This window comes from Natator depressus, chromosome 17, assembly GCF_965152275.1.
Source record: "Natator depressus isolate rNatDep1 chromosome 17, rNatDep2.hap1, whole genome shotgun sequence".
In the NCBI taxonomy this organism is placed as follows: domain Eukaryota; kingdom Metazoa; phylum Chordata; order Testudines; family Cheloniidae; genus Natator; species Natator depressus.
The window spans coordinates 17,422,068-17,434,704 of NC_134250.1; the positions used below are offsets into that span (position 1 = coordinate 17,422,068).

The 12,637-nt window shown below is 43.5% G+C and overlaps 1 protein-coding gene and 1 long non-coding RNA gene across 2 annotated transcripts in view; one reads left to right on the top strand and one right to left on the bottom strand.

The window, feature by feature from the left end:
- LOC142000484 (uncharacterized) overlaps positions 1-12,637 on the bottom strand; it is a 71,546-nt gene that overhangs the window by 11,280 nt on the left and 47,629 nt on the right. The gene's annotated exons all lie outside the window — the stretch shown is intronic.
- P2RX1 (purinergic receptor P2X 1) overlaps positions 12,229-12,637 on the top strand; it is a 32,401-nt gene continuing 31,992 nt past the window's right edge. Inside the window, exon 1 of the mRNA XM_074974791.1 lies at positions 12,229-12,401. Coding sequence (XP_074830892.1) covers positions 12,265-12,401 — 137 coding nt within the window. The 5' untranslated portion in view covers positions 12,229-12,264. The remainder of the gene's footprint in view (positions 12,402-12,637) is intronic.

Below are 12,637 nucleotides of genomic sequence, written 5' to 3' on the forward strand. Positions count from 1 at the left end.
CTACCTTAGGGATATCTGTATAGCAGACTCATGCCCATGCTATGTGGAGTCTGTGCTGTGTTTTGTCAGTGTACTCAAGACCATGAAGAGAGAAAACACTGACTTGTTTACAGGTGTCGTCAGTGTCATGGCTTGACTCTCTGAATGTAGCACTTTTGCTACAATGCCTGAGCAGCCAAATCTAGAAACCTTGTTGAGTTTGCACTTAGTAGTGAAAGATAAATTGTTACATCTTTTTAAAAAGAGTTGTTTGGGGGTAGAATTGAAACAAGGTTTCCTATTTTATTATGAGAGATATTTTTCCACTAAATTACTGATTCCTAAATGGTGTACTTTGTCTGATGTAAATAGCCAGGTGTATCATGAAGACTTAAGAAGGGTCATTGTAGTCACATATGTATGATCCACCCTGTTCGCACAATATTGAGCTGATTTGTTTTATACTTATGAAATTACAGAAATAAAAGCAATTTTACTGGATGACTCTGATTCTGCTTTTCTTCCCCCTTTTCTTGCTTATTCATTATTCACTTTGAGGCAACTAAAGAAACTAGTGAGAGCCACACACAGTCCCTGCAGCCATTATTTAGCCCTTAATCTATGGCATAAAAGATCATGGAATGTGGACTCACTATTTAGAAATAGACCCTGGTTGGCCTAAAAAGTTAACAGTTCCTTAAAATTTGGTGAGAGTCTTAAATTGAGGATTTTTGGTGGAGCACATTAACAGCATGTCCCAGCAAAGGAGGTGGCTGATCAAAAGTCTGTTGAATCATTGATTTCACTGCATACTGTTTATATAACCGAGGGGCTAAAAAGAAAATAAGAGGTCTTAATGTCACTAGATCACAATTTCCTATAGGTTCTGGGAGCAGCCAAGACAGAAATATAACATGACTGCAATCCCTGGCTGCAGGTGGTACGTCTGCTTCCAATACTGGTTGAAACTGGGAATTAGAGATGTGTGGCTATGCATGGTTGTGGAGAAGTTTTAGAGAGTGCAAATTCAACTTGAGGATATGGCAATACAAAAATTATTTCCTAATGTATCCAAAGTACTTCCCTGACCCTCGGCACAGTGTTTTGAAAGTGTTCTACATGTGTAGTGGTCACCAAAATGCTTTGTGTTTTCACTGCCATTTAGGAATGTAAAATGATTGAGGGCTGTACTTTAAAGAGCTATGTTCACAGCTTAGTACAAATCAGGGGTCTCAAACACGTGGGCCGCATGTGGCCCACGGAGTTATTTCCCGCGGCCCGCCATAGGCACCGACTCCACCAGCAGCCAAGCTTCAGACATTACTGAGTGTTTATATTTTATTAAAATCCCTCTTCGCATTACAGGTCAAAAAAAGTTAATAGGTTGACTTTTAATAGCACACTATATTACTCTTCATTTTTTACTATACTTTTGTATACTTGTATGAAAAGGTTTCAGTGATGGGGCCCTTAGGCCAATGTACTAGTCCTCATGTGGCCCTCATGGTGATTTGAGTTTGAGATCAATGGTCCACTGAGATCAGACTCCACTGACCTATAAACCGGCTGAGGGTCCGGCCCAAGCATGTGTTGTCCTCCCTTTCTAGAGAGCCCATGCTTGTTAGCAACGTGCAGACCCTGGGAGATGGAGCCTAGACAGGTTTTATAAAAGTCTGTTTATAACATGGTTGGGCACTGGCCAGAGGAACACACTCAGCACCTTTCTAATAAGAATCATGCTCTAATAAAATATATAGACTTTCTTTTGGAAATGGAGCACAAGTGCAGACCAGTGCTGGAAGAGCTGCCCTGCAATTGCTGCAGAAAAGGACACATCATTCCCTCATTATCCATTGCAGAATAATCCTGAGTCTCTATAATCTCTACTGCACCAGAATCAATGAGCAGGCCTGCCCAATGCATTCTGTAGGCCAGCCACTGGGAGATGTTTCTGCCTGGGATTAAATCAGGGGTTCAAGGGGGGGACTTGCTGGGGGAGAAAAGGGGATAGCAAAGTGAAGGGGGTAGGGCTAAGAAGGAAGGGGGAGTTGCCTGGGTATCCTCTTCATGATCTTCCTAAATTTAGACCAAAATCTCAAATCCTACTTCTACCTGATGTCTGAGCAAAGTGAAGCCACCTGCGCTGCCCTGCCCCACCCCTAACTCTCCTCACCTATCCAATGGCTGACCTGAATAAAAATGTAGTGGCCTTATGAAGTAAAGTTTTAGCTTGGGGCTGTATATGCCTGATTGGTTCCCTGCTGCTATACAAGAGAAGTGTTACTTTGGACAATGCCCTAAGGCTGCATGGGTAGTTGGTTGCGCTGGTGATAAGTACATCCTCCTAGTGCTTTATCCAGACTCCAGCGAATTTTCCAATGAAGGTTTATGCTGTTTGCATCTTTGGTAAATTTCCTCTCTCTGCACAATTCATAAGACATCCCTTTGGGGGAAAGAAGCATCGGGGTGTATTTACAGCTGGCCCTCCCTGCTGGATGCTAAGACTGAGATTTTTTTCATAGCTGCCCAAGCTGATTTCCTATTAGTTTTAATGGGAATTGGATATCTGACTCCCGTAGGGTGAAATTTTCAGGATTCCTAAGTGTTTATTTTTGAGTTGGATAAATCATTGCCAAGTTATTTGTAAGGTTGGATGTGTTGTCATGGCAGCTAAGGAATGCAATGCCATTTATTTCCCCTCTTCCCCACATAGTTTAGTTAATGCCATCAGAACTATTTGTCAGAGTGCACACTCTAGGGCAGGAAAGCACATACACAGAATAAAGCTGAAACCACAGGGAAGAAGCTTAGGGAGGTAAAGGACAAGTTAAAATTGGAAATAAAACTGAACATGCTGTTTTGCATAGGACATTACATAGACTTATCTGCAAATATTTTTTCCCCTATTGTCTCACCATTGCGTATTCCTGACCCAAGCCCCAACTGGAATCAGGGTCCTGTTGTGTTAGGTGCTGTACACACACAGTGAGATGTTCCTTACTCAAAGGCTTTACAATCTGAGCTTGGGATTTTCAACAGAACCAAAGGGAGACAGAACCTTAAAGGTAGTTGGGTGACAGACTCCCTTTCGTTCTACTGAAAATCCCAGCTTGACTCACAGAAAGGTAGGACTGGCAAGGACCTTGAGATGTCATCTAGTCCAGTTCTGCTGCATTATCTAGACAGTCCCTGACAGATGTTTGTTTAACCTGTTCGTAAAAACTTTCAGTCAAAAAGATTCCACAATCTCCCTAGGCAATTTGTTCCAGTGCTTAACTACCCTGACAGTAGGAAACTTTTCCTAATAATTAACTTAAGATTTCCCTTTCTGCAATTTAAGCCCATTATTTCTTGTCCTCTCTTCAGTGGTTAAGGAGAACAATTTATCACCCTCCTTTTTATAACAACCTTTTACATACTAGAAGACTTAGGTCACCCCTCAGTCTTCTCTTCTCCAGACTAAACAAACCCCGTTTTTTCAAACTTCCCTCATAGGTCATGTTTTCTAGACCTCTAATTATTTTTGTTGCTCTCTTCTGGATTTTCTCCAATTTGTCACATCTTTCCCAAAGTGTGGTGCTCAGAACTGGACACAATACTCCAGTTGAGGCCTTATCAGCACTGAGTTGAGTGGAACGGTTACTTGTTACGTCTTGCTTTACAACACTCCTGCTAATATATCCCAGAATGTTCACTTTTTTTTGGCAACAATATTACATTATTGACTCTTATTTAGTTTGTGATTCACTATATCCCCACAGCCTACTCCTTCCGAGGCAATCACTTCCCATGTTGTACTTGTGCAATTGATTATTCCTTCCTAAGTGGAGTACTTTGTAATCCCTCCCCAGCTTGGTGGTATTCACAAATTTTGTAAGTGTTCTTTCTGTGCAATTATCCAAATCCTTTATGAAGGTATTGAACAGACCCAGATTCCCTGAGGGACCCTTTTCCCTTTTATATGCCTTTCCAGCTTGATTGTGATCTATTGATAACTATACGGTTTTCCAACCAGTTGTGCACCCACCTTTCAGTAGGTTTATCTATGCTCTATTTCCTAGACAAGATACACAGACCCTACAGACTTAAGCACCACTGCCATTCAGTTTATTTTGAAGGTCATCTCCACAGCCACAAGAGACAGCTACTATTTTTAAAAATACATTGTCTATATTTTACAGATGGAAAAAGAGAGAGAGAGAGCAGTTCAATTCACCTAATGAATCAGCAGGGAAGATGTTGAATAGCAACCAGGAATTAACTCTTCCTCCCCTGCTCTAGTCCCTATGCAATACTCTATGGGTCTGTCTACGCTACAATGTAAGCCCAAGATGAGGAGAACTTGAGTTAGCAGACCCTGGGTTTTGTTAACTTAGGGCTTGAGTGGCTACCCTCATTTGTAACCCCAGGTTAGGAACTGTTGAACCTGGGGCCCCTACTAGGGCTCCAGCATCTGCGTTGCCTTATGTGGACCTGAGTCCAACCATCCAGATCCCAGACTTCCCAGTGCCCTCCCAAAATGTGGCTGCTCTAGCCCTTTGTTCGTGGTGCTGTTTGGGAAAACCTGAGTGTCCACCAAACTTGGCTATCCAGAGAACAAAGAAAGTCAGCCTGTGAGATTTTGGGATACTTTTGGCGGACTCCCAGAGCATGAGTCCAGTGACACTGCAAAGTAATAGGGCTTGAACTCTGGGGTCCCGGCTTGACTCAGGCTGGACCCTGCACCGCCATGGGAGCCTGGGACCCTGGATCTGAGCCCTGGGTTGGCACGACTTGTGTGTAGGTGGAAGGGGGGCTAGGCTTGAACCTGTGTTTGAACCCTGGACTTTCACTGCAATGTAGTCAGACCCTAAGGCTATTGTCATCCTTTCAGTGATAACCCAGACAGTTGCTTGTGTGATGCCCATCAGGTGAGTTAACTCAGCAGTGAAGATTTGCCCTTCGATTGGCTTAAACTGCTGTTTGGCCCTTTCATTCCTCCAGAACAATTGGTGACTAATCTTTCAAAAACAAACAAACAACCCTGATATCACACATCGTAAGTGCAGCATCTGCCAGTACACAGGGGGAAAGCTTCCAGCCATAACCTGCTCCTCCCTTTTGTGATGACTTCAGAGTTCCTCTCCTGTCTTTGTCGATCTCAAGCTTTTCAGTAATATTGGCTTGTCAAGGTTCCTTCCCCCCTCTGAACTCTAGGGTACAGATGTGGAGACCTGCATGAAAACCTCCTAAACTTACTTTCACCAGCTTAGGTTAAAACTTCCCCAAGGTACAAACTATTTTACCTTTTGCCCTTGGACTTTCGCTGCCACCACCAAACGTCTAACCGTTTTTTTTTTTTTTTATTAGGAAAGAGCCCGTTTGGAAACGTCTTTCCTCCCAAAATCCTCACCAAAACTTTGCACCCCCCTTCCTGCGGAAGGTTTGATAAAAATCCTCACCAATTTGCATAGGTGACCACAGACCCAAACCCTTGGATCTTAAGAACAATGAAAAAGCATTCAGTTTCTTAAAAGAAGAATTTTAATAGAAGAAAAAGTAAAAAAGAATCACCTCTGTAAAATCAGGATGGTAAATACCTTACAGGGTAATTAGATTCAAAACATAGAGAATCCCTCTAGGCAAAACCTTAAGTTACAAAAAGACACAAAGACAGAAATATCCATCCCATTCAGCACAGCTTATTTTCTCAGCCATTTAAAGAAATTATAATCTAATGCATATCTAGCTAGATTACTTACTAAGTTCTAAGACTCCATTCCTGTTCTGTCCCTGGCAAAAGCATCACACAGACAGACCCAGACCCTTTGTTTCTCCCCCCCTCCAGCTTTGAAAGTATCTTGTCTCCTCATTGGTCACTGTGGTCAGGTGCCAGCGAGGTTATCCTAGCTTCTTAACCCTTTACAGGTAAAAGGGTTTTTCCTCTGGCCAGGAGGGATTTTAAAGGTGTTTACCCTTCCCTTTATATGTATGACATGGCTCAATCCAGCAAACACTGATTACTTTCCTAGTTCTGCACCATTGAAAGGAATGTGAATTTTGTCACTGACTTCAGTGTAAATAGGATCAGGCTTTCAGTACTTATTATCATGAGTCATTAATAGATGGTAATAACTTTTATGGCCTGACAAGCACCCATCCCGCAGTGTTTGCAGGATCCTGCCCTTATTTGTGATCAAACAAATACAAGTTTAAATGCAAACACATCTTATTTTGCACTAACCACAAGTTACTTTTCCATAAGAGGGAGCCAACCCCTGCATGAGAGGTTTCAGTCTCTTCTGTCTTTAAAATGTAAATATACTTAGGGCTTCTGGTTATCAGTGTTGTTTGCTTTAAAAATCTGTAGGTTGCCATTAGAAGAAGCCAACAACAGTATATAGCAATATTAAGCTGTGTGAGTTTGAAGTGTTTGTTAAGGGTTTTTGGGTTTGGTTTTCTAAGTGTGGTGGTAGTGCAGCATTTCTGATATCCTCTCTGATCTCCCAGACCATCACTCTGCAGTGTGAAAGTCCACAGGACTCCTCTGTTCTTTTGAAATCTTAGTGTGACTAAATAGGAGTGCGAGAAGTTGTGATGCTATTGAGCACACCTGACTGGTAGACAATGACAAGTAATGTTCAGCAGCATGGGGCTTGATCCTCCTATGGGCCGAGCCCTCTGGCTCTGATCCAGAAAAGCTCTTAAGCATGCAAGTAGGCCCACTGACTTCAGGTTTGAAACCTCCAGTTCACACGTTATAAAGAGTCACTACTGAAGGCTAGCCCCAGGCAGAGGTAGGGCAAAGATGATCGATGGAACTGCACGCTGCAAGAGCATTTTGTGCTGGCACTCCAGGCCAGTTAAAGATAGTGTTTCAAAGGGACTCATTCCCTACCCTGTGTTGCTAATACCACCTGAGTGTGTTCAATCTTTACATGCTAATAGGCTGTTCACTATTGCTGCTGTTTTCAACTTCATGCCTCTTTTGCTTGTAGTTGGTTTCACTTTTTGGCTTTCAGGACTAGGCTACACTGGAAAATTCTGCCATTTTATATCAGTATATTTAAAGTGTAAACCTCCCCTTAGTATTGACATAGTTATAAAGGTGCTGATAATGGTATAGCTTATTTCCATTCGGGAAGGGGAATAAACTATACTGATATAAGGCACCTTTGCAGCAGAATAATTGCATCCATGCTAGGACTTATACCCGCATAACTCAGTAGGTGTAAAAAAAAAAAAAATCACTCCCTGACCAACAGTTATCCTGGGATGAAAACGGAGTATAGACCAGGCCTTACACACTGTTTCAGCTGCATAGATTAATTTTTAAAATCCTGTTTGTACTGAAATGTTAGTTTAGATATTTCATAAAAACATTTGTGTTCATATCAAAGTTTATAAAGTTAATATATATTAAGCAAAGCCTACATTTAGGATTAAAGCTGCCACACAGAATCAGAGCTCTGGCTGGTGTAGATCAGCAGAGCCGCAGTGACTTCAGCTAAGGCACCTTCTCCCAGTTATGAGCTGCAATGGAGCTATGATGGTTTACGGCAGCTGAGGAGCTGGCCTATGGGGTTCATTAATTATTTTACCTGCAAGGCAGCAGCAGCTTAGCATAGTACTGGCAAACATGACAATTTAAACTAAGCATTTTTATACCACCACCATATGGTAGATGAGATGATCTCTATCGTAAGCTCATGCGTTTTATGAACAGGGAACCAAAGCTTTAATGAGGGAAGTGTTGTAAATGTTGCAGTTTAGGAAGGGATACAAACTACCACAAACATCTGTGCTAAAGATCTAGGGGCAGAGTTTATTCTCCCTGCCCAAGATAAACACCATAGTGCATTATCCAGCTGTACTTGCTCTGCTGTTTTGGTGCCAGGTAGCTTAGCAATATACTTTCAAGGCTAGTTGGTTACTGGTAATAAAGTAATTAAGACAGTAGGGTACCTGCTTTAATGGCTGCATCGGGTTAAGTGAGGGTGGAATGGGGTTGAGTGAGGATGGGGTAGGGTTGGGACTCTCTCAAGCCAGTCTGGAGTAGGTTTATTTGGGACTTGACTAGGGAGCAAAGGTACATGTGATGCACAAGAGGGTGGGTCAAAGCCTCTCTGGGGACTGAATGAGCACAAGGCCTATAGCAAGGCTGAACATACATCCTGGGATGAGGGGGAAGAGTTTAGGCTTAAGCTTTCATAAGCTTTTTGGGTTTCCATCTCCCTGGCCTTAATGAAGCCCAATTCCGAGAGATCAGGTGCTCAACCCTTTTTGAAAATCAGGCCCTGTTAAGTTGTCTCAAGTTTGGCACCCAAAAATAAAAATCACAAGTCACTGTTGGACCCCCCTGACTAGAGGATTTAGGCGCTCAGGGCAGCCAATCCAACAGCTTCCTGAAGAAATTTTAAAATCGGAGATGACTATGGTCTCCCCTTAGTATTGCTGAAAGATTAGCCATTCTATTGAATCGAAGTCCTGGAGAGGGTTACAAGTTCCTCTTTTACAAGAGAGTTTGCTGTTAAATTTAGATGTCCTATTTTCCTTATTCCCATTTCTCTGGCAAGGGTGTGCAGCCTTCCCTAAAAGGCCGCCTTTTGTACAGTAGGTTATGATTTATTTCCCACCCCCAACAGATGTCTAAGCTTATAAGGTCTGTTCTTCTCAGTAGCAATATCGGGCTTCACTCTTAAATGGTTATCATCAGCAATTTATGTTTGCTTTTGGCTTCCCATCTGATGGTTTTCCACATCCTCTAGGGCTTAGGAGCCTGGATTACATTATGTCACTTAGAAGTAAGCAAAGTGGTACCATCTGATTTAGATTTCTAAGCTGCGTGGTATGCCCAAAAGGTTACTATGTAAGTTCATCTGTGTTTCCACACAGTCTATTTTAAATGCAGCAAGTGGCTTCTTGTAGTCTTGTGAAAGGATCTTGTTATAATCAATTTGTTCAGCTCTTTTCTTGTTTGTCAAGCCTTCAAATTATTGAGCTTGTATGTCGAAGTGTTGCCAGGCTGAACTCAGTAGAAAGTGAAAAGTGACTAGGTGAAAATATTGCCATGTCTCAACAGGTCTGCTCCCTGCATGTATTTAGAGCCCTAACTTTTTATAGTACACGTGTATTTTAAAAAGCATGTTTTACTCTCCTTAGCCTGCTATTGCCACAATAGCCAGAGAAGGGGGGAGTTGGGGTCTATCCTGGTTCTTCTATCATTCAACACAATTGTTGTGAATAACTCCTTGGTTACTGGGGATGTTGCATACATCAGGAAGAGCCCAGCTTGACTCTCACAGGCCAGGCTCAATTTGGAGATCTGGCTGTTGGGGGTTGGGGGAAACTCTTGTTAACTAAGCACTTGTGATGCAGAAATCTTTGAGGCAATAATTATGGCACCTCTTGAAGTTGTGTCTCCCCCCTCCCCATACATACACGTGTCATGGTAGAATCGCACTTTCAAGGCTGCCATACTGGAAGCCATTTGAAAAGTTGCAAGGTAACCTCGCTGGGTCTCCTGCAGTGGGATTTCTACATTGTACCTACAGGTTTTGCACTAGACAGGAGTCTCAGCCAAAACTCTACTTCCAGCCCTCCCTCACGTCCTGATCCAAGTCTCAATCTGAAGCTAACAGGCCCAGGCCCATATATTGGCACTCATTGACCTGCAATAAATGTCACATTGAGAAGCTTTCCCCAGGCTGCTGGGGCACTGTGGCTGTAGCTCTTTGCTCCCTTCCTCCTGAGATTCATTACATAGACCACATGGCAAGAGGACAGTCCTATCCTGTGCCACCTTGGGCAAGTCCCTTCACCCCAGTCCAGCTTGCTATTGACTCTTCCCTGCTTTATGGGTGAGCATTATCTTTCTAAAGTGCATTGATACCAGTGAAACTCTCACATGAATGCTAGTTGTTATTATGGGCCAGATCCTCAAGAGCACCCCAGCTCTGCTCAGCATGAGTGCAAGGGGCTTTCCACCACCTTTCCGCTCCCCAGCCCTGACCCTGGAGGGCAGCTGCAGGCCAGTTTGTCTCTCAGAACAAGATAGAGCAGCATCACAGAGATGCTGCTCTATCTTGTTCCACCTGGAATTCTCCCCACAGTCCCAATGTGCCTCCACCAGGCAAGAAGAGCCAGAGTGAAGACTTGGCTATGTCCCTCTTTCTCCCTGGTACAACCCCAGAACAGCATCTGTCCTAAGGGAGTCAGGACCAGGCACCATACATCTGGCTACACCAGGTTTACACCACCCAAGGATTCCCAAACAGAGAGAACCCCCAGATGCCCCATTATGCGCCTGATGCAAGAATCTGGCCCTGTTAATATCTGAGTACCAGGAAAGCTTCCTGACCCCCAGAATGTGCCCTGAAGCATGAGGATTACTATCAGAATTGTTCCAAATGCTCTCAATGAAACCTAAAATCTTTGTCTGGATTTGGGTTAAATTTACAGGCTTGAAACATAGTTGAAGTTTGCACAATGGTTCACTAAAGTTTTCCCACTACTGAGCTAAACTCGGCTGATTTTATGGGATTTGAGTTGAAAACAAGTGAAATTCCCAGTTGTGCAAACTTCTGATGTGAACCATGACAATTTTACCTGGGTTCTGCTTTATGTATCTGAACCAGAAATTCATAGTGAAAAGTGCTGTGAATCCAGGTGGAGTGGAATCCAATCAGAAACTCGTGGGGATTTCTTAAGTGTACCTTCCCTAGTTTACACAGTCTTATCTGATACTCTTGTACCTTCCAAATCCATCTCTTTAGAGACACACCTGAGTCATACAGTTTAGCTATGGATCTAACCTCTCCCAAAGTTCAGGAGTGTTTGCATTAGGCTGGAGGAGTGAGAGGTTAGATTACATCTATTTCTAGTAGCTAGGGTTGTTGGAAATGGCTGTCAATAAACTAGGCAAGATATTCATCCCATTGGATCCCAGGTTTGAGAACCAAGTGCTCTTACGTTTTTAGTCTGTCTTTAATGGATTCCCTCCCTCTGTATCCTTGGCAAATTCCATGGTCTTTCAGCGTCTGTTTCCCCATTTACAGTATTATTATTAATTGGTTGTATTACCATAGCACTTAGGTATTCCAGTCCTGGCCTAGCACCCCCGTTGTGTTAGGTGATGTACAAACACAGGACAAAAAGACGGTCCCTGCCCATCTATAATATGAGGAAGCTACTCACATCCCATGTGTACTGTGAGGCAGTTAATTAACATTTATGAAGCTCTCTAGCTGTTGCTAGTCCTATTCCTGGACATAGCCAATCCCTTTATAATCTTACTGAAATGACCATATTTGCTAGAGATAGGCCCAAACCTAAATCCCAAATCTGATCGGCCCCACACCCAAACTTTGGGAAAGTGCTAATCCAAACTTTGTGGCTGGCCCTTATCTCTATGATAGCCCAAGAGAAACCCTTGGATGCAAACCCCACCAAACATTCAGATCCGAATTCCTTCCCTTGGGCTGTTGCTTTGAGTTCGTGACTCCCCCTTTGACCTCCCAGTGCAAAACTAATGCCAAGAAAGAACAGAACTGTAGAGGAGAGTGACTTACTGGGCTCTGGAGGGCAAGTGAATTGCCAGAGAGCTGCACCACCTGCTGTAATCATGAAGACCACAAAAAAAAAACCACCCACAGGAAAAAACATTATTTCCCAGTATACAGTTGCTTGGGGGAGCAGCGTACAACAGGAAAGGGTCCCATGCACTTTCAGTAACCCACAGCAATCTACAAACTGACCTAGACCACACATCTTGATTGCACAACTTCCATTTTTTGCTAACAAACAGGCAATTTCTGTTACCCTCGGATGATTTCACCTTCCTGAGAAATTATATATGGCAATGTGCTGTTCCTGCCAGCAGGTCTGCCCCAGTCAGAGCAATCCGAATAGTAACTCTTAGCACCTTACATTGCACTCTGCATTGTCCAAATGCTTTGTAAGTGTTAACCCATCCTGCCAACGTTGTGCTGCAGTTCCTGTGCTGCCGGATAGCCTGGGCTGTATGCTTCTGTTACGTACCCACACATCCCCACCCCCAGACCATCTAAGGAGACATTGAGTGTACTGTGCACGCAGAGGTGAGCATATAGGAAGCGCAAGCTTCCATCCCCTCGCTGAGAAGGAACCAGATGTGCAGAGGGAAACCCTGGTAGATTTTTGTGCAAACAGAAGACTTGACCTCTTGTACCGAGGAGCTCCACCCACTACAGTCAGAAGGGACAAAGCCTGTGTTTGGTTTGGGATTAGGCATTTGCACAGAAGAGCATTAGTACCGCTGCATAAGCCATGGGGCTCAAGCTCAGGGAGAAAGCTGCTTCCTTCTTCTTTGAATATGACACCCCCCGGATGGTGCTGGTAAACAACAAGAAAGTGGGACTCGTCTTCCGGCTGATCCAGCTTGTGGTCCTTGGATACATCATAGGGTAAGGCTTTTCTAACTTCCTACATAGCCTTTCACTTCAGTAAGAAATTCCAAACAGCAGCTCTTCCGAACTTTCCAGATACTAGACCTGCTGACCAGCCATTAAGCTCAGTGCTAGTGTTGCCACACAGTCAGTTCTTGCTTGGCTTGGCTATTGGAATTTCTGTTTGGCCCCCTTCGGGATGAGAAGTAAAGCTGAGGCCCTGCCGCTTATGATCCTTAAACACCCTGAGCAGG